Below are 26,444 nucleotides of genomic sequence, written 5' to 3' on the forward strand. Positions count from 1 at the left end.
TAAATTCCTTACCCTCTTTTTTTGTTGCTCCAACTTTACTTGGTCTGGAATGACTAGTAATTTATGGTGACTAATGTTAGATAAGGTTAGGAAATGTTTCTGACACATTTCTCTTCTCCATGCCATTTGGCATTATAGCTAAATGTTAACTTGTAGTTTCACTGTAAAACATTCTCATCCAGGTTTGTCATTGCGTGATATGAATCAAGAGACAGTCAGGTAAAATGATGTCCAAGTGTTCTAAAAACATCTTTTTCATCTCAGCTGGGGATCCTAATTACAAACTTCAGACTGGCTTACAGAATTATTACGAAGACCGACGTTCCTGCAATTTATATATTATCACAATCTTTTCCTATTTTGTAATTGTGGCCAATGAGAGACTCACAATACTTTTGGTTTTTCTGGCTCTAGAAAAATCCTAAATGAAATCCTTCTTTATGCATCATATTTGGTCTTCCACACATAAAGACCCACATTTAGACTGTGAAAAATATTGGCTCATTAAGACATGAATATGACAATTTCCTGACCAAGTTTAGCTGTAGTTAAACAGACTGAGCAGGCTTTTGTGGCAGAACAAAATACATGTTTTTTTATGTCTAGAAATAATTGCCGGAAAACTTCTGGATTTTGTAAAAGACTTTTAAAGCAGGTCTAAGTTACAGTGTATTGCTTAACAGACTTTCTGCAATGAAAAGCTACAGAAGCCCCTGGATTTAATATCCTGTGACAATGCCTTATTTCCATTGCCGTTGCCAACATGTGTTCTAGTCATTCTTGAAGATTCACATTTCAAGTTAGTTCTCAATGAACCAGAAGCAATCTAAAATGTTTTGAGTTTTTTGTCATTCTCTCCTCTCCTCTCCGCTCCTCTCCGCTCCTCCCCTCTCCTCGTTTGTAGATCTCGACGAGTGTTCAAACATTCCAGGTCTCTGCGGTGTAGGTGAATGCTCTAATACAGTTGGCAGCTACTTGTGCAAGTGTCCCCTGGGATATTACACCTCTGTGGATGGATCCAGGTGTATAGGTGAGCCATCTGTCACACTGACTGTCTCACCTGTCCAAAGGATAATCAACTGCATTGAATTTGCTTTGGTTCATTGTTACAAGGATAGATGAAATATGAGACAATGCAGTTAAGCTAAAAAGGTGCCGCCTTTTTCCAGCCCATTTTGGTCCTTCTCCCTTTATGCCTGGCACTGACCACAGAAAGAACAGAAATATGTCCAAAGTTCCAGCTGGTAGAATTTAGGTCACAACACTAAACTATATACTCTTTAAACTGAGGAGGGGGCCGATGGAAAAAGTAAAGGGAACTCCTCTCGTGCCCAGGCGACTTTGTTTTTTGACATAACAATTGGAAGAAGTGAGGTGTGTGTGTGTGTGTGTTTGATTATTGAAGTGTGTGCATGCTTGGAGGTTGAAAACAGGCTCTCTTATACATACAGACACACACACATACACACGCACTAATACACACAAAAACACACACAATTTGGGCCAGAATAGTCTATTAGATGTACACGCACATACTCACACGTGCATGGATACACACATGCATTCACACACACAAACATATGCCAAAACCTGGTCACATTACCCCCTCAGTAGAGGATGTTTGTGGGGAAGGAATGTCTGAGTTCTTTGCTCCAGAAAATTGTTTCGCCAAACATTTGAGTCTGTTTCCCATGCAGCAATGTCTACTCCGACCCCTGAAGGGTCCAATTATTTTTCATCCAACCAACTCTAGGCTTGCCTGGCATCTTGTCGAACTTAACCAAGCATTCAGTAGTGTAGCCTGTCATTTCTCTATGTATATACGCTGGATGGGCTGGGTGTGAAACAAGACATGATGTATTTATGTTAATAGGGAACCTAAATGTTAGTCATGCTGGTGAACAGTGCCAGAAACTGCAGGATGTAGGAAAGGTTCTCATAAATAGGAAGTGATGACTATTGGAAGTGGATTCCATCGTCTAAATTATACAAATCTGAAGCAGTGACTGCTTTTTGATTGTTCTCTTTCCAATTTGCTCAACGTGCAGACAACACATGCCATATTCCATACAACACGGTTGCTTTGACTTCATGCTGTGTTGTTTCCCACAGATTCTCGTGGTGGGTACTGCTACGCTAGCCTGCTGAATGGGCGCTGCGCCAATCAAAACTCACAGCTGCTAACCAAAATGCAGTGCTGCTGTGATAGTGGACGCTGCTGGTCTGATGGATCTGCCCCTGAAATGTGCCCAATTCGTGGAACAGGTGGGGTCACTTACCATTGCATGGCTTTACATTTCTTTCTGTCATCAATGTGTCTCCATGTCTTAAATCAGAGCCAAACCTCCTTTTGTTTTTCATATCTTTTCATTTTAGAAGAGTACCAGAAACTGTGCATCCAGATACCTGATGGGAACGGAGGAGGAATAGTACCTGGTCGTGTCCCAGGGAGTCCCGACCTACCCGACATCTACCCAGTTCCATATCCGGGTCAAACTCCTGGTCAAATTCCCATCCAAGTTCCTGTCCAGGTCCCGGGACAGATTCCTAGACAATTTCCAGGTCAGATCCCTGTGCAAATCCCAGGACAATTTCCATATCCAGGACTACCTATACAACCTCCTCCATCAGGTAATTTCCAACTTTCTGCTTTTGTTTGGTTCACATTCATGGCAAGTCTTAAAAGTTCACTTGTGCCGTGATAGCTTATAACTCATATAACTCACTCATAATATAATAATTTTTGGTCTGACTCAGTAGATGTGCAATGCTCGACATCCCCCTGGTCCTGTGTTGCCATGGTAAAAATATTAGTTTTGAGAAATCACAGCGCACACCCTCCAGCTAACGAGCTACATGTTGATGATGGAAAACTTTGACTAAAGCTGCGTTGAAGTCAAAGTCAGAGGTTAGAATGTCCCAGTCAAAATGTCCAAATTCCGACGTGCTAGTGTTGCTGGTGCCCAATGCAAAACGTGAACAAAAAACATGGCTGACGGCAATAACAATGATATGATGGCCATAACAAACTATGTGTGTATGGCACACACAATTAAAGTGCAGCTTCTGCAGTGCATCCTCCATATAAACTAGATTGTTTAACGTAACCAGCTACCTAATAACATTGAACACATATTGTGAAATCAATTTAAAGAACAGGTTTTACTAGTTAATAGTGTGTATTATTTTAATTTAATACAGGCAAATATACTTTATGTTACAATGTGCGCTTTAAGGGGTGCTGCCATTGTTGTGTGTCATCAGACAACTGCTTCTTTATAAAGTGGAGGTAGAAAGGCTGCTTGTTTCATCTGGTATTGCTGTGAAAATATCAAAAGTAAATGTGCAGAAAATGTCCTATCAGAAAGAAACTATTCTGGCATGTTTGCACACTACACCATGTCAAGAGTTTAATTAGGCAAAATCTTCCGCAGTAACATTTCCTCCTTGATTTGCAAGGAAGCTTGGCAGAGTTTAGACTTTTCTGAGAAATTCAAACAACTGAGCGCTTTTTTTGCCTTAATGAGAACGGTAGTGGGTCCTTCCAGACCTTAGTACAGTGCAAATGAAGTGTGTAGATACTGTTGGTCTGGCAATGCAAGAAAACATGCATATGAAATGCATTTTACTTTTGAAGTTTCTTAACTACTTTGTCTGGTCATACTGTATGCTCATTTTCTGTTACTGTATGTACATTTTCCAAAGGTCTAACATATTAAGATGACAAAAAAGGAATAGCAAAAATAAAAGAAACGGTGGAGTTTTCATCATAGTATATTGATTGTGTGAATGTTTCTGTCAGGTCCCGGTGTTATCCTAACCCAGAACATCACCAACATGTGCCAGGCCTTCCGCAACCTCTGCCTGAATGGCAGGTGTATCCCCATGTCGGGCGTTGGGTATCGCTGTGAGTGCAACATGGGTTTTAGGTTGAATGGAAGAGGAGAGTGCTTTGGTGAGTTCCTGACAGAGTGAGGAACACGTTTATCAAGCATTAAACTGGAAGTACCTAAAATGAAAAAGGTTTATGAGCTTTATTTTTCTTCTCCAGATGAAGATGAATGCGAGAGAAGCCCGTGTGCACACGGAGAATGTGTGAACACCCCTGGTTCTTACATCTGTCAGTGTCCTGTTGGATTCCAGACTACTGCCACCAGGACAGAGTGCAGAGGTTACACATACACACATGGACACACAACTGTGTACACACACTTAAGAGGATGTAAGTGTTTACTGTGCTGTCTGTTCGTTTCTGCCAGATATGGATGAGTGTGTGGCCAACGGTCGGATCTGCAACAACGGCCGCTGTGTGAACACTGTGGGCAGCTTCCATTGTGTCTGCAACGCTGGATTTGAGATTACAGCAGATGGCAAAAACTGTCAAGGTCTGTAATCTGCATTTATTGGGTTGAGACATTTTAAAAGGTCTTTTTTGTAATAACCACAGTACGTGTAATGTTTATCTTTAATGGACCGTTGATCTGTTAAAGCTGGTGATTAAATACCAAAACCTGTTAGAGGTATGTTCCGTAATATACAACATTTTAAATGATCATGCTGGTGGTTTTATGTGTTTTTGCCCATAAAGTACAAAATATTTACTACCAACCTTTTTCCACACTACTCCATTTGATTCATATTTACTTTTTACCTTGCAGGCATTCGTTTGTTTCCATCCATTTTAGTTTGCTGAAAAGTCTTGAAAATCTTGCTATCAAGACTGGCTTTTCCCAGCAACAGCTATAAACACTAGTCAAAGCTCTTGTCTGAGGATATTATTGTCACAAAGGAATTATGTTTTAGACATTTAGTGTATTGAAAACGGCTTGTGGTTCTGTTCAAGAATGCTCCAAGATACAAAAAGAGTTGGCTGCTCAAAAGCAAAATTGTTGTCCAAAATGTCTTGATCTCTATGTTCGCTTAGTGTTTTTTCTCTGGATTTGATTTTCTGACAGCATACATAGCTCACCAGTGTAATGATTTGGCAGTGATCTATCAGTTCTCCAATGCGTGTGTGTATGTTTGAGTGTCCTTGAATGTACCTAAGAGAGTTTTCAATAAAGTATCTGCTTCCCAATGCATTGTTTAACAGCAACAGTATAACTTTGATTAAAGCAAACAAGTTCTATTACAATCTGATTGTCAAGACAGAATGATGTCAACTAAAAGGTAGTCTATCTCTGGAGTGTATGAAACCACTGGACTCAACCATAAAAGTTTGGGGTCACTTAGAGATTTCCATTGCACTCCATTGTAGACAGAATATTAGCTGAGATCAGTTGCATTGTTTTTTTAACCAGTGTAGCAGTTTTCAGATTACATTATGTGATTACATAATTGCAAAGGGGTTATCCAATGTTTTTTTAATTTAGTTTTTTATATGGGATCAGATTAGTGAACAGAATGTGTCTTTGGAACATTGGGTGAATGGTTGCTGATAATGGACAATGTAGAAATTGCAATAAAGATCAACCACCCACCAAGATCAGCTGGTATTCTATCTACAATGGAGTGGTATGGAAATGTGTAAGTGAGCCTAAACTGTTGACTGGTAGTGTACCTTTAACCACTACCATATATATTTTCTAAATGCACTGATATCAAGCTATGAATTTGTTTCTTTTGATCCACAGACCAGGACGAGTGTCTGATCAGGAACATGTGCCTCAATGGACTGTGTATCAATGAAGATGGCAGCTTCAAATGCATCTGTAAAAATGGTTTCCTGCTTGACTCCAGTGGACGCATGTGTGTAGGTATGTTTGTCAGCAAGCCCACAGATCATTTTCAGCTACCTCTCTAGTGGTTCTTAGCAAACAAGCCAAAAAATCCCCTGTGAAAGCCTTGGAAAACTCCCCCGGCATCCTGGGAAAGCCAGCTGGACATGTCGATAGTTGGGGCCCACCTGTTTTAAGATTCTTGCAGACAGCCTTACCTAACTTGTTCAATGCAACAACAAAAAAAAGATTTGGCCTTCTACTGAGATTGACAAAACATGCCACAATTAGCAATGGTTTGATTAGGAGACGCAAACCTATGAGTCAGAATTGATCCACCCCTTTAATTCAATGTAATGTTTAAAATAGTGACCATGAATGCAACAAATGCCCTGAAAAGAAGAGTCTTTTGCAGTCATGTGGCTTTAGATACAGACGTTTGATCTCAGAGACACTGACCTGGTTAAGTCATAGCCAAATAAATAAATAGGGGAATAGGGTGGGGATGAAGTGTGCTGATGTATGCATATCATTAATCAAGTGTGTAGTCTAAAGGGGCCCTGGGGCCTCATCATGTCTATCTGCAGTCTGCCTGTTCCCCAACACTAACAGACAGAGCACACACACACACACACACACACACTTACACATGCATGCCATATCATTGTTTACACTTATTATGATAATTATTGAAATATGCTGATAGGATCAAGGGCAAGGAAAAGAACGTTTTCTTAGTTGTAGGTCATGAAACCGAGACTATACAGCAGTTTTGGCTGCTTTGTTGTAATGAATCAAGCACCTTAGGACTTTAATAACTACTGCTTAAGCAGGAATTTTGTTTATTTCCTGTTGGAGCCTCCTACCATTCATTTTGTTTCAAAAAAAGTTTGAGAAGAAATTCTTTTGCTGTTTATGTTTCTAGATATTGATGAGTGTGAGACTCCAGGCATGTGTATGAACGGCCACTGCGTCAACACGGAGGGATCCTTCCGCTGTGAGTGTATGGCTGGGATGGCAGTGGGCCTGGATGGACGGGTCTGTGTTGGTGAGTAAATGTTTTCTTAACAGAAATGGTTCATGTGTTCTTTTTGGATACCATGACAAACAATCATCTCATACGAACACAAACAACCTTTTTTTGTTTCCGGCATGCCATGTATCCACCTCTTTTAGTTTGGCAACACTTCTCTGAAAGTTCTCTATTGCTGCATAGAGAAGATGAAAATGAACATTTTTAGTTTTTTACAATGTGTCTGTGGAAGAAGTTCATTGATTACTTTGTGAAATAATTGGTACTTCCAGTGGTTTTATACCAGCACATACGCTTATGTTTTTAGTGAATTCTTACATTGGTGATTGGATAACGCTTTTGTCAAAATGTCGTTCCCCCTTTTCTAAGCAACTGAAAGCTCAGAGTGAGCATACTAGTACAACTTTCTACACATTTTAACCAGAATAACCATAACACAAATATTTTCCAGTCCAGTGATTACAATCAAAACCAAATGTGACAAAGCAGAGAGTAATCACGTGGTAATACACTTCACTAACAGCTCCTCCTGTTAACCTGCAAACACATGCTCGCTATCATTGCTGTTTTTTTTTAATTGCTAAACAACAGTGGTCACAACTGGAGCTTCATGATCCAAACTTAAACTACAGTCTGCACTACCAACAATCACCTGAGCTAAACAGTTCACCAGCAGTTCATCAGCTGCAAAACTTATTCCAAGCAACACAACTCTTACCATGTCTCAAAATCGGCTTAGTGCACCAAACACTATGAACAATCCTCACTGAGATAACACACACTGATATACAGAAAAACTTTTCATCTTTACAGTTTGCACACTTTGAGGGACTTCACTGTACTCAATAGTTTCATTAAAGAAAATAAATAGATTTTATTTAATGTACCAATTTACACCTAATTACAGTAACAAACAGCTCAAATTACAATAAGCAGTGTTTGAAAGGCACCAGGCTGAAATCCATTCTGTTTTGAATGTGAGGTTAACAGTGTTGACAGCAGAGTGTTAGCATTTGAACAAAATGCTGTAAATCTACAGTGTTGTTCACATTGTGGTTAAAGTCATGGGACAAGTGTGTAGAGATTTGAAAACTGTGTTCAAGCAATGAAAAACAAAACAGAGTTTGGTCCAGTTTGGTGTAGTTAGAGTTTTGCACATGTCCAGTTGTGCCCATTAAAATTGAAAAGAATTGTAATAAGCATGTAAAATGTTGTCCTGCCTCTTTGTACTCCAATCCCCTGGACTAGCACTAGGAGAGCAGATCTGTTTATGACTTTATTTTCAACATTCCTAGATACTCCCAAATGATGTTTCTTTGTGCATTGTGTGGAAACTTTTGAAATGCTGTTGTTCGGTCTGGGTAAGTTTTTCGTCAGGATGATATCAGCGCTGGAGAATGCCTGAAATCCCTGGATATTATGAAGTGAGAACAACGGTTTGTTTTGCCAGTGTTGTTGCTTATTGGAGCCATGGACGCTCACCGCAATTTCTCTCTCCTTCGCTCTGTCTTTAGCCTCTTTCCAGTTCTTTCTCTTCATCTCTTTTTCTCACACGCTCTTGTTTTGTATTGTCTGAAACAGATACACATATGCGCAGTTCGTGTTATGGCGGCTACAAGCGAGGGCAGTGTGTTAGGCCATTATTTGGAGCTGTGACCAAGTCGGAGTGCTGCTGTGCCAGCACAGAGTTCGCCTACGGAGAGCCCTGCCAACCCTGCCCACCACAAAGCTCTGGTACGGATATTCAAATCCCTCCACCCTTTACAAATATGAAACCACCTCGTTCCGCCCGACACGCAGACACACAGAGCTTGTGTTTAATTTAAAACACACCTGTCAAAGTCTAATACATCCATGGTTTTGAAGAAAGTTAAACATTTGTTTTTAAAAGATGGAAAGGAATTAATCTCTTCCTCTGGGGGAAAATATCCACCATAAAAATGGGGGCAATCCCCAAACTATTTCACGTGTTATGCATGTTGCCAATCCAAATGCCTGACAATATATACAATCAAGTTAATAAGTTGATAAATAATTTTATATAGAATGGGAAGAAACCCCAAGACAGCACAGACAGCAGACCACACACATACACGCACACACACACACACAATTAGACCAATTAAAGGTCATATGTCAAAAACGCTAGAGCTGTACCACATTAAGGAAATGCTTACATGCATCTAGGCTAAATGAGAAAGTGTGGAGATTGACAATACCATGGTATTAAATGTTACCACTTTGAGATTTCTTGGATTTTGGTAAATGTGGTATTTGCTTAAACACTCTTTTTTCTGCTTTTTATCCTCCTGTCTGTGTGTGATGTTGCAGCTGAGTTCCAGGCTCTGTGCCCCAGTGGCCCTGGCATAAGCGGCGATGCAAGAGGTAACAAACGCAAGCTCATTGTGTGTGTTTTTCATTGATTTAAAAACAAAGAGCTTGCAGAAACCAAGCAGAAATTAAATGCAGTTATTACTTAGTGTTTTTTCCTACTGGGACGGTAAACAGGTTATTCTTTGCCTTCGCAGATATTAACGAGTGCGCCCTCGTCCCTGACATCTGCCAGAATGGGGTGTGTGAGAATATGATGAGGACATACAAATGCACCTGCAATGAAGGCTTTGAGATAGACCTGACAGGCAAAAACTGTGTCGGTACGTTAACTGCTCTTTAATGTCCCCGTCCTCTTTGAAAATGATATATTCAAAGTATATACTGTATGTGTACAGCCAGTGTGAGGAAAGTCATCATGTCCCTATCTGTATGTGTTTCTCCTCAGATATTGATGAGTGTCTGATGAACAGGCTCCTGTGTGAAAACGGTCTGTGCAGAAACACACCAGGCAGTTTCACCTGTCAGTGTCCCAAAGGATATCTGTTTGATCCTGAGACAGACGTCTGCGAGGGTCAGAGGCTCATTCATTCAATCAGATTGATTCTGTTGTACAGTACAATGTCACTTCATCAAAGCATGTACTATGTCTGCTATTTTTAGATTGATAAGAAATGACCGGAATGAACGGGAGAAAAAAAACCTATCTGTTGTTTGTTTTTTGTCTCCCACAGATGTGGATGAGTGTCAGTCTAGCCCCTGTGTTAATGGAGATTGTAGGAACAGCCAAGGGTCCTTTGTGTGTCTGTGTTCCATCGGCAGTTCGCTGGATAGCACTGGGCTTGAGTGTATAGGTAAGTGAGCAATGTGTTGTTTGAATTTTAAATTATTACAGAAACAGTACTTTAATCAAAAAGGTTTTTATTCAACATAAAAATAATAAAAAAATATTTGAAAGAAACCCACACTTGATTTAATCAAACCTACTGGTATTTAATTTAATTGTTCAGTATTCTTTAAAAAGGAGCTTTGTCCCACTTTTTAGTAATACAAAAAAGCTGTCTTGCCTCAAGTTAGATTTAAATTGCAGCAGCTCAGTGAATAACTAAATTAAACAATATGAGAAGATCTGGGTCAAAGGCTGAGCCAGCACTGTCCCCGTGACATCCAAAAACTGGAACACAGCGCCTAGTGATGCCTGAAGGAACTGGTTTCTCTGACCACTAATAAGCCAATCTGCACTGTCTTTTAGTTTAGAACAGCTGTGAGGATAAATTAAATGTAAGATTTACTAATTAAATACAGATTTTTTTTCATCAAATGTATGTATTGACGTACGCATATATATATTGTATAAGTGCCAAACCAGTGCATGTTGACACACTTGCTATTTAATTCCATAGAAATGAATGTAGAGTAAGTCAAAGGTTTGTTTGGTAAAACAGAGACTACTAAGAGCACCTGCTGGCTGAAGATAGTAAATAACCGTTGTGAGGTCAACATCAATGGGGCTACGCTGAAGTCCCACTGCTGTGCCACACTGGGAGAAGCCTGGAACAGCCCATGTGCAAAATGTGAAAAGGGTGAGAAGATCAAGATGCACCATTTTGCACATTTTCGTAAACCATATCATTGCATTGACTGACATTGTATTGTGTGCCCTCCTTGTTTCAGATCCAATTTGCGGTAAAGGCTTTGCTAGAATCAAAGGAAATGTCTGTGAAGGTAAGGTCTGCTTTGCTGCCATGTAGACCCAGAAATTCACTTTCATTTCATTCAAGTGAAACACTGAACCAGTTGTTGATGTTGCTGTATGTTCTCTTTTGACTGTCAGATGTGGATGAGTGTCAAGTGTTTCCCGGAGTGTGTATCAATGGCAAGTGCATCAACACACCGGGTTCCTTTTTCTGCCAGTGCCCTCCCGGAATGACTGTGGATGTCAGTGGCAGGACGTGCATTGGTGGGTACTATGTCTATGTATTTCCACGAATAGTGGTATTGAAGTCACCTTCTTCTCTAAATGTGCTATGGTAAATGTATATTTGATCCCACTAGATATTCTTTTATCAAATGCATGTAATATATGTGTGACGTTCAGACCTGCGTATGGAGCAGTGTTACCTCACCCATGAGGATGAGCGATGTGGGACTCCCATCTCAGGGAAGCAGCGTGTGGATGCCTGCTGCTGCTCAGTGGGTGTAGCCTGGGGCCCGGAATGTGACGAATGTCCGGAGAAGGGCTCTCCAGAATATGCCCAGCTCTGTCCTCGTGGCCCAGGGTTCTCGCATAGGGGTGACTTCATCAACGGCAGACCTTTCCTCAAAGGTACTGTACAAAGCCATAGACTGCATAGGCTATATGTGTTGTTTCATGAATGGTTTCTCATCTGATTTTTACCCTCTGTTTCCTCCCTTAGATATAAATGAATGCAGGATGATAAACACCCTGTGCTCAAATGGAAGGTGTAGAAACACCATCGGCAGCTTCCGTTGTCGCTGTGATAACGGCTATGCTCTGGACTCTGATGAGAGGAATTGCACTGGTGAGTAGTACTGAAGCAATTTGCCCACTAACTTAGAGCCTTTAGTCTACAAAGAAATTCATCAACAGCAATTTGATAATTGATTCATCTTTTAAGTAATTTATCACAAATGTCAAACATCTGCGGGTTCCAGCGTCTCAAATGTAAGTTTTTTTTTTTCATCACTGTACATCTAATATCTTTGGATTTAGGGCAATTACGCCACCTGTGACTCTAAACATTGTGAAGGGCATAATTTACTATTTTCCCACATTTTATAGACTAAACAACAAAATGATTAATTGAAAAAAACTGCTGAATTGAATTAATCCTCATTAGTTGCTTACTGGTGAGTACTACACATAACAGTTCATCAACTGCATAGTGTTTACTTAAAAGTGTTCATATGTTGGCTATAATGTCAGAGCTGACATGAATGTAGCTGCTATTTTTTCATCTCAGCACCATTATATCTTCTTTACAAGTCTAGCCATTCTTCATCTGTCCCCCTTTCTGAATCCCTCTGCCAACACTAATTACATTAAAGTGGCGTAAAGCCATTGCCTACATTCAGCTCATATCATCTAATAGGAGTCTGGCTGCTTTGGACTTGTTGGGGCTGGTGCCTGTAGTCTGGTTAGCTACATTATTGCCTTTGTTATTTTGTGCACACATCATTTTAGGTTTAAATGCCAGTGCCATGGCTTTATTCTGAAATAATGTATAGGCTCTTAGTAAGTAAATTATATCTTACCCCATACAAGTGAGATCCCAGCCCAAAGCCTTTTTGTTAAGTGTTTCCAAATGTGGATTCAATTTGAAAGGGATCAGACCTTTATTTTTGGATTGTGGAAGAATTATATTTATATATATAACCTTTCTTTCATGTAGTAACCTTTTCTGTGCTTGTCTGTGTTGTTTGACTCATATTTACTTTTTGTATTACAGCTTCTTTGCTTTTTGCTACGGATCTTATCAGGGCCTCAATTCTGTGTTAAATCCCTTTGTTACTGAGTTCTCTCTACAGAAAGCTAATGGTTTTGTCATGTTTCTGTGATTTGAATCTCTTTATATTCATAACAAATACAGGGAACATGCATAAATGTTACTGCTGTTTTTAAAGAGAATTTCTACCTTGCTAAGTTTTGTTGGATTCCTGCCTTTAGACATCGACGAGTGCCATATCTCTCCAGACCTGTGTGGACAGGGCAGGTGTATCAACACAGCCGGAGATTTTGAATGCGAGTGCTTTGAAGGTTATGAGAGTGGCTTCATGATGATGAAAAACTGCATGGGTGAGTGACAAATTTTCACACACCAACACTTGCTGACACTAAAAACACAATAAATCACATCTTTAGCTTGAGATGGTTTGGTACAGTTACATGCAGCAACAACACTCTTTTAAATGAAATAATTTAGTCTGTGAGGACATAAGTGAGAAACTTGATCTCCGTAACAACTCTTTTACACACCCTGTTGAAGTGGCAGCATTCAAGAACAGAGCGAGTCGCCAACCTATAAAGGGCTTCAAGTAAAGGGAAGACCTGCCACACATCCCCAGTCCTACAGTATTCCCAACCCAGCAATCTGCTCCACACTCACTTTATGTGCCATAAACTCTGGATGAGGCACTTAGGCCAATATGCCAGACCTGGAACTGGCAGGCTGTGTGCATTTATATATACAGCGTATACTGTCTGTGTGAGAGAGAGGAAAAGAGAATTGACTTTATTCAAACCCTTGTGCGGTGTTGAAAGGGTCTAGTCTGTGCAGCCCAAACACTTCACAAAACTGCTCCATAAAGTCTTAAAGATAATTGTTCTTTATGACATACGTGAACTGCATGTGAGGAACATACAATCAACTGCCCAGCAAAATGTTTTTTATATGCAGCTACAAGTCCTAATGTTCTGTCATCTGGGAAAATACTTTATGCTCTATTTTAGTTCTGATCAGTCTTTGACATTGTTAGATTAAATACTTGATAGAAATCATAGACACAAAATGGAGCGTCTCGGTACTTTTGTACCCAAAGCTTCCATTAGACCAAAATTTGCGCCACAAAATCTACTGGTCCCCTGGTTAAAAAAACAAAAAAAAACATTAGGGACTGGAAACAATGTGGGTGGGGTCACAGTCATAAGCTGTTGGTAGTGACTGGGATAGCAGATTAAAAAATACATTTAACAATTTTTGTTTGTCAGTCTTTGTTCTTAACATCACTGCCAGACATGAAGCTGCTGGCTGCTTGTATTCTTTCAGCATGCAGTTTTATGCAACCAAAAAGGATATAAACAACAAGTACTTCCTGTCCCACAACCCCTTTAAAATTGGATACTCATTATTTTGCAGGTCAAAGTTGAATAAAAATGTATTTATCAATCCTGTGGGCTTCATTTGAAATTGATGATAGTCAAAACAAATATTTGCAGAGACTGAACTCTAACACTTACTGTATATGTCTACTTGTGTCTGTGTGTGTACTGTGTGTGTTTTTCCACAGACATCGATGAGTGTGAGAGGAACCCTCTGCTGTGCCGTGGAGGTGATTGTGTTAACACAGAGGGCAGCTTTCAGTGTGTGTGCCCCGAGGGACATGAGATTGCGCCGGATGGGTCGGCCTGTCTAGGTGAGTGGTGAGGTCATCAGAAAGGAGATTCGGGCAAACTCTGCCTCTCCAAACTTTTTTTCACCTTCTTGCTTTTCTCCTTTCTTTGAAAAATCTGTGTGGCCGAATGCTGCTTCTATTCTATTTCCCTGAGGGATGAAGGAAAGCCAAAAAGGATGATAAGAACATCAGTTAGTCCAAATCATTTCACTGAGCAGACAGTTTGAATGGCTAGAGAGCTTTGGATTGTCCCACTCCATCTGTCCGCTGTTTCTGCCTCCATGTGTGTGGCCTCACTGCGGCTCTGTGTATGTGTGGGGTATATATTCTCTGATAGATGGGCTGATATGAACTCTAGACAAGTGTGTGTGTGTGTGTGTGTGTGTGTGTGTGTCTGCATGTATGTTGATGTGTGCACTAAGAAAAGTCTCTGGATCTCAACCTGGTGAAGACGAGAGAAAATCCCACAGTATTAAAGAGTTTCTATACTTCAGTATACATTGTGCTATAAAATATTTAGTCAGGTCCTATATTCTATCCTAATCTATTTGATTGTATGTTTTTTTACTGTTAATGTAACAGTTTTTTTGTACTTTTATTCTGAAACTTCTTCCTTTGGAGGCTTGCCTTTTATGTGTCCAGTTCTCATTGGATAATTGACAAAGATCCATATTGCCACATTGTTGTATATAAATAAGCAGATTCCCAAGCCTCAATGGAGAAATGTTGGCTTAATAACAAGCAGACTCTTCCAGTGACTCATTTTGATAACTTGAGTACCTAGTTGACCGAAGAAGTAGTGACAGCACACTCTTTCTACAAGAACAAGAGAAGCGCCTGACTTTTCTTATCCCCCAGTTGACAGCTTTTGGCTAATTATGCATTATTCACTGGGAGTCATTCTGATGACCTAATGCAGTGTGTGAGGGCTTTAATCCATGACCTAATGCTCAGCTACTGCCCTTCATGCTCATTTATTTTCTTTATTTCCACCCAAAGTAATAAAAACAATGAAAGCATTACTTAAAACTGCCCACCTCATCCCTTCTGTGACTATGGTCTTCATTATCACAGGTGAAGCAACAAGTTGAAGTGCTAAGATGATGATAGTGATAATTAACTTTGGTTATATATCAAATTTTGTACAGATAGGTGTGATACAATGGGCTTAATAATGTCAGATTCCTGAATCCATTAAACATCCGTCACAACTTTTACTTAAACACCGCTTACTGTAGACAAAACCTTCAGAGGTAACTTCTGATATCAAATCATCATATAAAAAAATGCTAAAAATGACAGGTTCCTATTTTTCAAATGTGTACAGTTGCTGTTTTTTCTAATCTTCTGTTAGCCTGGAAATCCAGACCCAAATCCGAAAGATTAAGGGTTGGGAGTCGACTAATGAAAAGCCCATCTTGAGGGGCGGCACCGAGCTTGCATTTGAAAATCTCACTGCACGCAATTGGATAACACTACAACCAATCACAACAAACACCGAGAGCCCCACACGCTTAGCTACCAGCAGAGCTAACTGGTATATTAAACGTTTGTTTAGCTCGCCTCTGGCCCGTCTACATCAGATACAACGATGTGATTGGTGCAGCCTGGCTACAAGGGTATAGTTAATGAGGAGCATTAATCAATGCCAGAGTAAGTCGCTGAGCAGATTCAAATTGTGCTCTTGCGAGAACTCTGGAATTCCAGGGTAGTCTTCGGTGGTGTTGAACTGAATATCATTGAGTTTTGGACAGTTGATTAGACAATACAAGGAATTTGAACATTTTGTTTGTGTTTTTTTTATATTATGGACCAAATGATTAATTAATTAAATTGATAAAATAATCAACAGATAACCATTAGATTAATTGATTATGAAAATAATTGGTAGTGAAACCCATAGGTGTTTGCTCAATGGCACTTTGAAGGGCAAGTGATTCATGTTTATGGATTTAAATCATCATGAAAACTTGCTGCTGGTACCTTGTTAACAGTGTAGGTTATCCTTAGTCATTTAAAAAAATATAAATTATGTGTAAGAATTTGATAATTGCTTTGTTCCCTCACAGATATCAATGAATGTGACTTGAGCGACAGGCTATGCAGGAACGGCCAATGTGTCAACATGATCGGCCGCTACCAGTGTTCCTGCAACACGGGATACAAATCTACAGAGAACAGACTGGAGTGTGTTGGTGTGTATTAAATATTATTGACTATTACCTCTCAAAGATGTTTCTTTTGTTTTTATTGTGGCAACCTAAAGATTAAATGTCAGCGGTATGTGTCTTTGTTTTTCTGCCTCTTAGACATTGATGAGTGCACCATTGAGAATGGTGGCTGTCAGACGTTCTGCACCAACTCAGAGGGTAGCTATGAGTGCAGCTGCCACCTGGGATATGCCCTGATGCCTGATCTGAGAAGCTGCACTGGTAAGAAGCTTTGTATCTGTTATAGTTCATCTTGTATCCCCTGTCTGTTATTCTGAGTTAGACAATTAGCAGTTCTAAAATTTTAGATGTACTTTTGCCGCATTTGTCAAGATGTGGTAACTACAAAAAACTTTCAATGATAGGTTATACTTGTCAGAACATTTTCTAAAGATTGCACATGGTAGTACAGAATTTAAAGGTTGTGTTTAGAGAGAACTGATTTAAGAGCAGGTACAAAGCAGAAAATCAGCAAACCTAGTTTATGGAGAGCCACCGCTGGGATTTCACTGGCATGTGTTCAAAGCAAGTATACATTGGTTGGCAGAGAAAAGGAGGTAATTTCTTTTTTTCATTTTCTTTTTTTTCCCAGATATATATATATATACACATACAAGTCAGTACAAAGGTAATTTCAGCGTAGTTTGTGCAAAAGAAGAAAATTACTTTATTGCTCCGCATAGTGTCAACTTTAATGCACAAGCTGTGTCCTGAATATTGTATTCTGCCCTGTTTAGGAAAGAAAAATATGCCCATGAAGTAGCATTGTTTGTGATATAATCTTTTTTTTCTTGTCCTCTACACTTTGTCTGCTCTCATTTCATTTTTGATTTGCCTCTCTTTCTTCAATCTCCAGATATTGATGAGTGTGAAGAGAGCCCAGACATCTGTGATGGAGGCCAGTGTACCAACACCCCAGGGACGTACCAGTGTCTGTGCTTTGATGGTTTCATGTCATCTGAAGACATGAAGACCTGTCTGGGTAATGCCAAAAATAAAAAGCTAAACCTTCTGCAGTTCGGTGCTTGTTAAATCCAGGTGGTTCTCAGAGATTTACTGAAACAATGTAATGATCACCTAAAGGTCATCCAAGATATGAGTCATGAGAATAAGACGTAATGACTCAGATCTATGAGTCTGTGTTTGTGTGTGTGAGTGTAATTTTGTTGTTGATTTACAAGACAGTGAACATTGTGTTAGTTTGGTTGAACAGGGAGGAATGCGTGACATTTAGACGTCTGGTTCCACTGAGAGAAAAAAACCAAAACCTGACATCAATGATGTAAGGACTTTTGAATAGGTCTGCACAAACACACACTATTATTGCAGTATTTATGAAAAGTGAATACATTTTAAAGCCTTAATATAGTTTTGGATGTCATTATTTTGTGACTTATGTACATAGAGTATATCGCAGCTCATCAAAACGTAATTGGCAGGCCGAAGCCACAAAAGCTAATTCAGTTTTTAATCATTGCCATGAACTTTTCCTTTATAGTAGTTGTGTTTAACAAATTAACATTCTTTCTCTTTCTCTTCTTTCTCTACTCTTCTTTTATCTCCCCGTCAAGATGTGGATGAGTGTGAGCTGAATCCAAACATCTGTCTGAGTGGGAACTGTGAGAACACAAAGGGGTCCTTCATTTGTCACTGTGACCTGGGATACTCTGTCCGCAAGGGAACCACAGGCTGCACAGGTGAGCAAAACAAACACGCACATAGAGCATTCTTACCCAACAAAACATCACGTCAGTGGTAGAACGTGGATGGGAGTGAAAAGATGGCGTGTGTTTGTGTGTGTGTGTGTGTGTGTGTGTGTGTTTGTGTGTCTCAAAGAGAGAGGTGAGAAATGAGTGGATGCAAGGAGAATGTCTGGCTAACCAGAAGCAGCTCTAACATTACTCACCCTCATTCAAGAGCTCCTGTCTGACCTGACAAGAGCCACGCTCCCAAACACGCATTCACATGCACTAGCAGCAGGTGCAGTGAGATCACTACCTTCTTGTCAGATGTATGCATCACATTACACTTTTGTTTATTCCTTTGTTGGTCTTTCATGAAGGTCAGTTGAGCATTTTGTGATGGTTGGAAGAGTTCTGTGGCACAAAATCAGTTGAAAGGACTCCAGAACACATAAATTCTAAGTCCATCTGGCTAGTAGAGCCCATTTGTTAGTTTAAAGTTTGGATCTGAAGGTTAGTTGAGAGTTTGGTTAGTGATCTTATCTGGCCTAGTCTCGGTGATTGAAATGAGTCAGACACACCGTCCACAGCAGCATGTCTACCTTCAGATGCAAATAAGCAAGTCTGTCTGAATTAGGATTTAGTCTCTCACTCAATCACTCACTCACTCACTCACTCACTCACTCACTCACTCACTCACTCACTCACACTTGCTCAGTCTAATCCCAATAAAATGTTCATACAGTATTTTCATTGTTTTGAGAAAGCTTGGGTTGCATTAAAGCAACCTGTTCTGATTCACAGGTTTGGAATTTCCGCCCCAGATTAACAAGGAATGTTATAGACAACTGAACAAAACCTGCTACTCTTTTTGAATTATATCCCCTTTCAATATATTTAGATGAAAAATGCATAAGAAATTGGTTGTTGTCGAAATGTCTTATGTGACCACGTTGGTATGTGTGGACTAAACCTTCTTGCGTGTGGAGTGTTAATGAGTAAGTGGTGCTTTCTAGTCCAGATCTGATCCAGCTGTTGATGAAGCTCCCGCAAGAGTTATTCCTCTTTTTATTCAGCACTGAGAACACACTGGGCAGGGTGTGATTATTTCTATGTACACTTGTGCAATTTTGTGTCTTTGCGTGTGTCTTGGAAAGTTAGGACTGGGTGGAGATGTACTGTGGGAGTTTACAAGTCTTAGCTTTAAAGAGAGGTTCAGGGTGAAAGGCTTAAGCGTGTTGACTTTATCAACTATTAGCTAGATGATAACACTGTCAAACAATTTGAGCTATTAAATCAAGACTGCGTAACTTTATAAACCAGAAATACCACAATCTCCCTTCAAAAAATGAAAACTTAAATTAAAAAGCAATAAAAACGCACCTTGTGTTAACTCAAAACAGTCAGGGTTTTTACTTTTCAAGTCTTACTTGGTCTGGTATGTCCAGTAGCTTATGGTGGCTAATGTTAGCTAATGTTAGCAAACTTTAGAATCTAAGGTTAGCTATATTGCTTTGTTAACTGGACTGGGTCAGTTCGGTAAGTTAATGACTCATATCTACTAATGCTATTGTTACACCACATTGTATTATTTATCCTGTTATTGGCATGTATGGCCATATATTGTGCTTGGTCTAATATCACCAGTACCTTTTGCTGGCTTATGGCAGCAAACTTACCAGAATGGATAGATGTTGTTTTGTAACTGACATTATTGAGTCAGTTACTGACTTAATGGCCAATTTTACTTGTGTATTTTTATCCGAAAAATATTGTGTTTTTGAACATTAAAGCATGTTCCAGTAGAACCCCAAAATACAAGTGTGAACCTGATTATGACCATGACAAGGAATCAGGCAGTCATACAAACTAGGAGATAGCTAGACAGCCAGGTAGCCAGATGTTTAATTCTTTGCTATCCCTTTTTAATCCTTTTTTGACCTTCATCTGTCAAACATTAGCCCTGGTTAAATCAAGCCTCTTCTTTGACACCAGGTGTGACCGCTGTCACGCTTCTCGCATGCAACAACCCCTGTTTGCATTTTACATTTCCACATGAGAACGTGTGTTCTGTTTGTTGTGCTCTCTTTCATCAAAGGCTTGGGGGAAATTGTCTTTATTCTGTCTGTAATCCAGGGAGATTTGTTTGCTCCCTGCCCTTATATTTACCTTGTCATCATATGTAGTGTAAATATACTGTACCCTCTCCTCAGGAAGACTGTAAACCCAGCAGCACTAATCTGTAATTGACAGTGTTTTGAATTACTACCCTCAGAAAGACGCACAGAGAGAAGTGTGTCTCATTGGCTTGTAAGTCCTAACATCTTGATTGAGTTCATATCATGGCTTCCCTTGATGTACAGGGACACACACACACTTGCATAATCCCTGTATCAAAGCTGTAACACTGTTGTTAGGGTTAGGGCCAGGTATTGTGTTGGTCAGTGTTTCACAGGGATGTTTTGGCTCATATTAGCAGTCCTCATTGTCGTAGCACCATGCCGGCTTTTTCCATTGTGCCATGCACTGTAGTCGATCATGTCAGACCTGCCTGAGGAACACTTCAGAGTATCTTTTCACTGCCAACTGTGATCCTTATTGGTTACACCCTGCAGGATATAAACAATTTTATGGGCAGGGCAGATTTTAATAATAGGCAATTGAATTGTTCTCATTCATTTTTGTTGTTCATCTATTAGAATCCAGGGCCACATACAATAGGTTAGAGAGGTATTTTTATAACCACATTATCTACTAAGTACTTCAATATTCCATCCATTGGCCGAGTTTAGATGTAATTATAATGGTTTTGCCGTGAAGAAACGTTTATTTTTGTAGAGTTGGCACATTACCACATCACATTTTTATAGAAATTATATTTGGGTAAGATTACATTTCCAAACTTGACATCTAGGGTGGTGAGAAAACCCAACTTGAGTATTAAAAGAGGGCTTTTACAAAAGTCTCATATGAGAGGCAGAGTGCCTGTGGGTCTGTGGGTGAAGAGAGAAATCGTTGCCTAAAATAACCTCAGAAATACTAGTTCAGAAAAAGCAGACAGAACAAGGCGTTAGTATTAGGATATCATTCTCCTTCTTGACCTTTTTTTTTTTAGCTCCTTGGACACACTTGCGCAATGAAAATCCAGAGACTGGGTCTGCTCATTAAACCTCTGCAGGAAGGCTATTAGTATCGGTGATCATGAGAATGTCTCAGTGCCTTCTGCTCTGAAATACATGGATGAAGACAGTGACCCAGAAATACTTAGTCCTGTCGTCTCCTGCTGCTGTCTTTATGCGATTAAAACCAAGCATCAACTCACTCCACAATGCCAAGAACCCCACTGAAATGAGAATGCAGACTATCACAGCAGTGTCTATTTCTCTTGACATGGCTTCTTGTTTGTTGCCTTTTTTCAGACGTCAATGAGTGTGAGATCGGAGCCCATAACTGTGACAGACACGCTACCTGCACCAACACAGCTGGCGGCTTCAAATGCAACTGTGCTCCAGGATGGATTGGCAATGGCCTCAAATGCACAGGTAAATCCTGCCACTCAAAGGGTTTTATTTAAATATAGCAAATATCATTTCACAAAAGGCCAGACATTTCTTACAATTCTTCTAACATTTTGTCAATATCCAAGTAAGCTGAAGTTAGAAAATCTTGTTGATAAAGAAACGTCAGTCATTCAATATCCAAACAAAAGAATAAAATGTTTCTCTCAGGCGTTGTAATGTTAGTCTAAAATTACCAAAACCGACAATGAAGTGATGTTAACAAGTACTGCCTGTGCATCAAAAGTCTAGTATACAGTAGCGTACAGTGTTCCTTTGCCCTACATTGACAATGTATAGTACCCCATACAGTGTCTTGGTGCTGTTAATACTTTTAACAGCTCCCAACAAATGCACTATCTACCCCAGTCTGATTAATGTTTGTTAAAAACTACAATGCCCAGCTGTTTCAGAAAACTATTTAGCCTTTTTTTTTTAGAATGAAACCATACATATAGTATAAGCTTGTTGCTGAGTGCCACAGACATGGTAAAGAAGAAGGAAAAAAGGATGGTCAAGTAGTTTCCCTGTGCATACATGTAAGTGGACTTTGTTGTGTTTCAGACCTTGACGAGTGCTCCAATGGTACACACATGTGCAGCAACAACGCTGACTGTCTCAACACCATGGGCTCATATCGCTGTGCATGCAAGGAAGGATTCTCTGGAGATGGATTCTACTGCTCAGGTCACACAGACAACATCATATTGTTCGCTTTTAAAAAGATACGCAAATGAATTGTGTGTTTACGGACTCTGTGTGTGTGTGTGTGTGTGTGTGTGTGTGTGTGTGTGTGTGTGTGTGTGTGTGTGTGTGTGTGTGTGTGTGTGTGTGTGTGTGTGGGTGTGTGTGTGGGTGTGTGTGTGGGTGTGTGTGTGTGTGTGTGGGTGATCACCACTTCAGACCACGATGAGTGTGCAGAGAACGGCAACCTGTGTGAGAGTGGCCACTGTCTGAACCTGCCAGGAGGCTTCCGCTGTGAATGTGACATGGGCTTCATCCCCACTCCTGAGGGCAAGGCCTGCGAGGGTAAGACAATGCAACACTGCTATTCCTGGTTATCTTGATTCCAGACCTTTGAATTAGTGCCCACATCTTACATTATGTTGAGTGATTCAAAAAGCTCTGGTGTTACTGTGGAGAATGGTTGTTGTTTTCCCATTTGGAGAAACAACCCATCCAAATAGATGCTGCCTTCAAATGGAACTCATGAGATAATAATTTAGACATATGCTCAGCATCTAAGTAGATTTAGTTATGAGAACATTTAGTTATGAGATTGACAACAATAGATATTGTCTTGTTCTCTTTTCAAATGTTGTTGTTGATTTGATGTTGGTGTTAGGTGGTCGGTCAAAGTCACCATAAAAAATCCACGTCCAAGAAGAGCTTGCTCACTTAAAGTGCAAATAAAAGTTGTTATTAAAGACTGTATAGAATCTGTACAGACTTATGGACATATTGTGTGGTAACAAAATGCCATATAGTCTGAATCTTGGGTTAACTACCAACATCCTACTGGCTGAAATGATATGTGTACAAAGAAACTGTCTGTTATTTCTTTTCAAGTTCTTGTTTGAGACTAAGTTACATGCACCTTTCAGACATATCTGGATTCATAACCTTGATGAAATGCTTACATGCCATCCAGGTTTGCCTTGTTTAGGTATCCCATTGACAATGCACCGTTTTATGGATGTTTTATTTGGGTATAGTATAAGTAAAATAAAATATCAATGTGATTGCATGTCAATTGAAATAGCTGAGGAGGGATCTTGCTTGAATCCCTAACTAAGCTACCGTAGAGTCGACATTAGAGCACATTTATGATTGGTAGCAGTGTGATTTATGCCTCCTGTGATAAGACATTGCTGGATTCAATTGAATGAGCAGACTGACCTCATTGTGCTGATGTGTCAAACATCCTGTCCAGTCCTCCCTGCCTCAACTCAGGCAGGGCTGGACAGTAATGACTCGTGCAGAGTCTAATGATGTGGAAGAGCACAATTTCATAACCTTGGCTGCAGCTCTGATAGTGTATGTGTGTGTCTGTCTGGATATGTCTGGGCATTTTTTTGCCCCAGAACTGTCATTCTTTAACAAAGGTGAGCGGCCTTCACTTCCTATTGCTGGCTGCCAATTTTCCACCATGATCCCATGATCCACTAATCCCACACAGCTGGGCCTCTCTCTCTCTCTCTCTCTCTCTCTCTCTCTCTCTCTCTCTCTCTCTCTTTCTCTCCCTCTCTTTCTCTCTCTCTCTGCTTTGTATTTATCCTTCTCTCTCTCTGTCTCTTTTACAGACATAGACGAATGCATCTTTGCTGACATCTGTGTCAATGGACGCTGCCAGAACATCCCAGGACTTTTTAGATGTGAATGTAACATTGGTTATGAACTGGACAGGAGTGGAGGCAACTGCACAGGTAAGACTAGTCAACACGCCAGTCCAGCTGCCTACCCCGGTGATGCTCTGTTTATGCACCAATGTGCTGAGGAGATTTGAAATAGTGTAAAAGAAATGTAGAGAAACAGCAGTGAACAGCTCTCATCTCCCATGAGATAGAGATGGGAAAGTCCCTGCTTCTTCTTTGCTGTTGTGTCAAATAATGACTTATTGACCTTTAGAGATTGTTACTTTGTCTTTCTTTCTCAGATATCAATGAATGTGCAGACCCAACCATCTGTATAAATGGAGTGTGTGTTAACATCCCTGGAAGCTACCACTGTAACTGTCCTCCAGACTTTGAACTCAACCCCACTCGAGTGGGCTGTGTAGGTGAGACTCAACAAGTTCTTCCTACACATTGTTCTCTAAGCTAATTACAGCACTAATTCGGAAGCAAAGGCAAGACACCTCTATTCCTTAAAACCTGTGTGTGTGTGTGTGTGTGTGTGTGTGTGTACAGACACACGCTCTGGAAGCTGCTTCCTCGATGTCCGTTCCCGAGGAGATGCATCAGAGAGTTTGGACTGCTCCAATGAGATCGGAGTTGGTGTTTCCAAGGCATCCTGCTGCTGCTCCAAGGGCGAGGGCTGGGGAAATCCTTGTGAATTATGCCCCTTTGTCAACTCAAGTGAGTGGATGGAATACATTTTAGACTTTGCATGCAATGTGCATGCATACTTTTATGTTTCACTTTAATTGCAAGGTTTGTGAGCACTACCCAGAGACATACAGAGATGACATATCATACATCCTAGCAGCAAATTCTATAGCTAAGGGATATTCTAAATATACATCCCACCTAAGTCAACATAAATAATTGATTTAGTGCTATGCATTGAAGATGTTAATATGAATAATCACCATAGTATCTGGTCCACTTTTTGCAGTTGAATGGGCGGGGCTTTTTTTTTTTAAGTGGCTGTAAATGTTCTTTTAGGTGTTTAGGTGACACCTAAACAGTAATTTAGGTGTCAGTGGCTCTGATTAATAACCCTGTTAAATCCTTCTATTAGCCGTTAGTACCAGAGTAAATCAATCAATCAATCATTTAATTGGCACATGTTGCTCTGAAGTCTGGTTTAAAGTTGGAGTCTGCAATTCTAATCCAACACACTTTTTGTCAAGTCCAGCTAATATTTCCTTGTGGTCCAAGCAAGGACAGCAGCTGAATAAAAATCCGGTGTTTATACACAGATCTGGCTCTGTAGTTTAGAAACAAACAAAGTGGCTCTGACAGAGCCACACAACACTCTTCTGTTCATGCATGTGCACAAGACAGGGATAAATAAAGAGAAAGGCAGTGTGAGCGAGAGGGATGGTAAATCTGGGTCATGCTAACGTTCTGAAGGAGCACTGACGGGAGGGATGTATTTGATTGGGTGTTGAGTTTGACTTTCTCCAGAATAACAGACTACACCATTAAGGGTTTGTATTACTATTTCAACTAGCAGTAATATAAAAAGTCATAAGCAGCAATATGTAAATTCACCAAAATATAAATTAGGTACATATATATACACGATAACGTGTGAGTTAGCTGTTCTGCCAACATACAGGCTACACTCTACCGGCTCTTGTCTGGCAATCAGTGTGCGTTTGGTGGAATTTGTGTTGCTGGTAAGGATGAGACAGCTTTGTGCAACTGACTTGAAATTACCAACAGATGGTTCAAAACATTACAGGGAATGACTCATCCTGCTTTAGCTTGAGAAAATGCTTGCTTCTCTGACAAGAACAAAACCATTTTCTTTTTGCTGTAGTCATGTCTGGCCCACTGGGCTCTGTGGATACCTCTGAGATCTGATGGCTGATCAGAAAAAAAACACTGCAGAGAGTGACAGGAAACCAATTGAATACCAGAAACATCTTTTTAAGGCACAATGACCATTTGGCCATGTGTCTTAACTCAATGTTTCACCATCAGCCAACCGTTACGGTCAAATCCTAAAATAAAACAGCCCTGATTGTTGTTTGTATGTCGTGTCATTGTTTCTCTTTAATGTTATTCGGTGCTGTGTTACAGCTGAGTACAAGACACTGTGTCCTGGAGGAGAAGGCTTCAGACCAAACCCCATCACTGTCATCTTGGAAGGTCAGACAGCAACATGCTATCATGCGTGTCAGGTTGCTCCTGTGCACAATTACAGACACTTACACAGATAACACCCACCCACCCACTGTTTCCTTTCTTTCTCTGGCAGACATCAATGAATGCCAGGAGCTGCCAGGCTTGTGCCAGGGAGGACAGTGCATCAACACCTTTGGCAGTTTCCAGTGTGAATGTCCAAGAGGCTACGCCCTCAACATAGATACTAGAGTCTGTGAAGGTATG

At 40.2% G+C, this 26,444-nt stretch overlaps 1 protein-coding gene across 3 annotated transcripts in view; it reads left to right on the forward strand.

Moving 5' to 3' along the window:
* Nucleotides 1–26,444, forward strand: part of fbn1 (fibrillin 1) — a 59,869-nt gene that overhangs the window by 15,373 nt on the left and 18,052 nt on the right. The window contains exons 9-40 of one of the 3 annotated variants that reach the window (XM_034879895.1): nucleotides 905–1,030; nucleotides 2,113–2,265; nucleotides 2,377–2,631; nucleotides 3,803–3,955; nucleotides 4,052–4,171; nucleotides 4,260–4,385; nucleotides 5,634–5,756; nucleotides 6,643–6,765; nucleotides 8,332–8,484; nucleotides 9,082–9,135; nucleotides 9,279–9,404; nucleotides 9,530–9,655; nucleotides 9,816–9,935; nucleotides 10,527–10,664; nucleotides 10,756–10,806; nucleotides 10,916–11,041; nucleotides 11,180–11,407; nucleotides 11,499–11,624; nucleotides 12,770–12,898; nucleotides 14,110–14,235; nucleotides 16,284–16,409; nucleotides 16,524–16,646; nucleotides 17,281–17,406; nucleotides 17,996–18,121; nucleotides 21,526–21,648; nucleotides 22,228–22,350; nucleotides 22,567–22,692; nucleotides 23,967–24,089; nucleotides 24,320–24,442; nucleotides 24,573–24,740; nucleotides 26,136–26,204; nucleotides 26,314–26,439. In XM_034879895.1, the coding sequence (XP_034735786.1) occupies nucleotides 905–1,030; nucleotides 2,113–2,265; nucleotides 2,377–2,631; nucleotides 3,803–3,955; nucleotides 4,052–4,171; nucleotides 4,260–4,385; nucleotides 5,634–5,756; nucleotides 6,643–6,765; nucleotides 8,332–8,484; nucleotides 9,082–9,135; nucleotides 9,279–9,404; nucleotides 9,530–9,655; nucleotides 9,816–9,935; nucleotides 10,527–10,664; nucleotides 10,756–10,806; nucleotides 10,916–11,041; nucleotides 11,180–11,407; nucleotides 11,499–11,624; nucleotides 12,770–12,898; nucleotides 14,110–14,235; nucleotides 16,284–16,409; nucleotides 16,524–16,646; nucleotides 17,281–17,406; nucleotides 17,996–18,121; nucleotides 21,526–21,648; nucleotides 22,228–22,350; nucleotides 22,567–22,692; nucleotides 23,967–24,089; nucleotides 24,320–24,442; nucleotides 24,573–24,740; nucleotides 26,136–26,204; nucleotides 26,314–26,439 (4,164 nt within the window). The remainder of the gene's footprint in view (nucleotides 1–904; nucleotides 1,031–2,112; nucleotides 2,266–2,376; nucleotides 2,632–3,802; nucleotides 3,956–4,051; nucleotides 4,172–4,259; nucleotides 4,386–5,633; nucleotides 5,757–6,642; nucleotides 6,766–8,331; nucleotides 8,485–9,081; nucleotides 9,136–9,278; nucleotides 9,405–9,529; nucleotides 9,656–9,815; nucleotides 9,936–10,526; nucleotides 10,665–10,755; nucleotides 10,807–10,915; nucleotides 11,042–11,179; nucleotides 11,408–11,498; nucleotides 11,625–12,769; nucleotides 12,899–14,109; nucleotides 14,236–16,283; nucleotides 16,410–16,523; nucleotides 16,647–17,280; nucleotides 17,407–17,995; nucleotides 18,122–21,525; nucleotides 21,649–22,227; nucleotides 22,351–22,566; nucleotides 22,693–23,966; nucleotides 24,090–24,319; nucleotides 24,443–24,572; nucleotides 24,741–26,135; nucleotides 26,205–26,313; nucleotides 26,440–26,444) is intronic. The other 2 variants (XM_034879904.1, XM_034879912.1) reach the window with 2 other exon arrangements.

Source organism: Etheostoma cragini, chromosome 1 (genome assembly GCF_013103735.1).
Source record: "Etheostoma cragini isolate CJK2018 chromosome 1, CSU_Ecrag_1.0, whole genome shotgun sequence".
NCBI classification, from domain to species: domain Eukaryota; kingdom Metazoa; phylum Chordata; class Actinopteri; order Perciformes; family Percidae; genus Etheostoma; species Etheostoma cragini.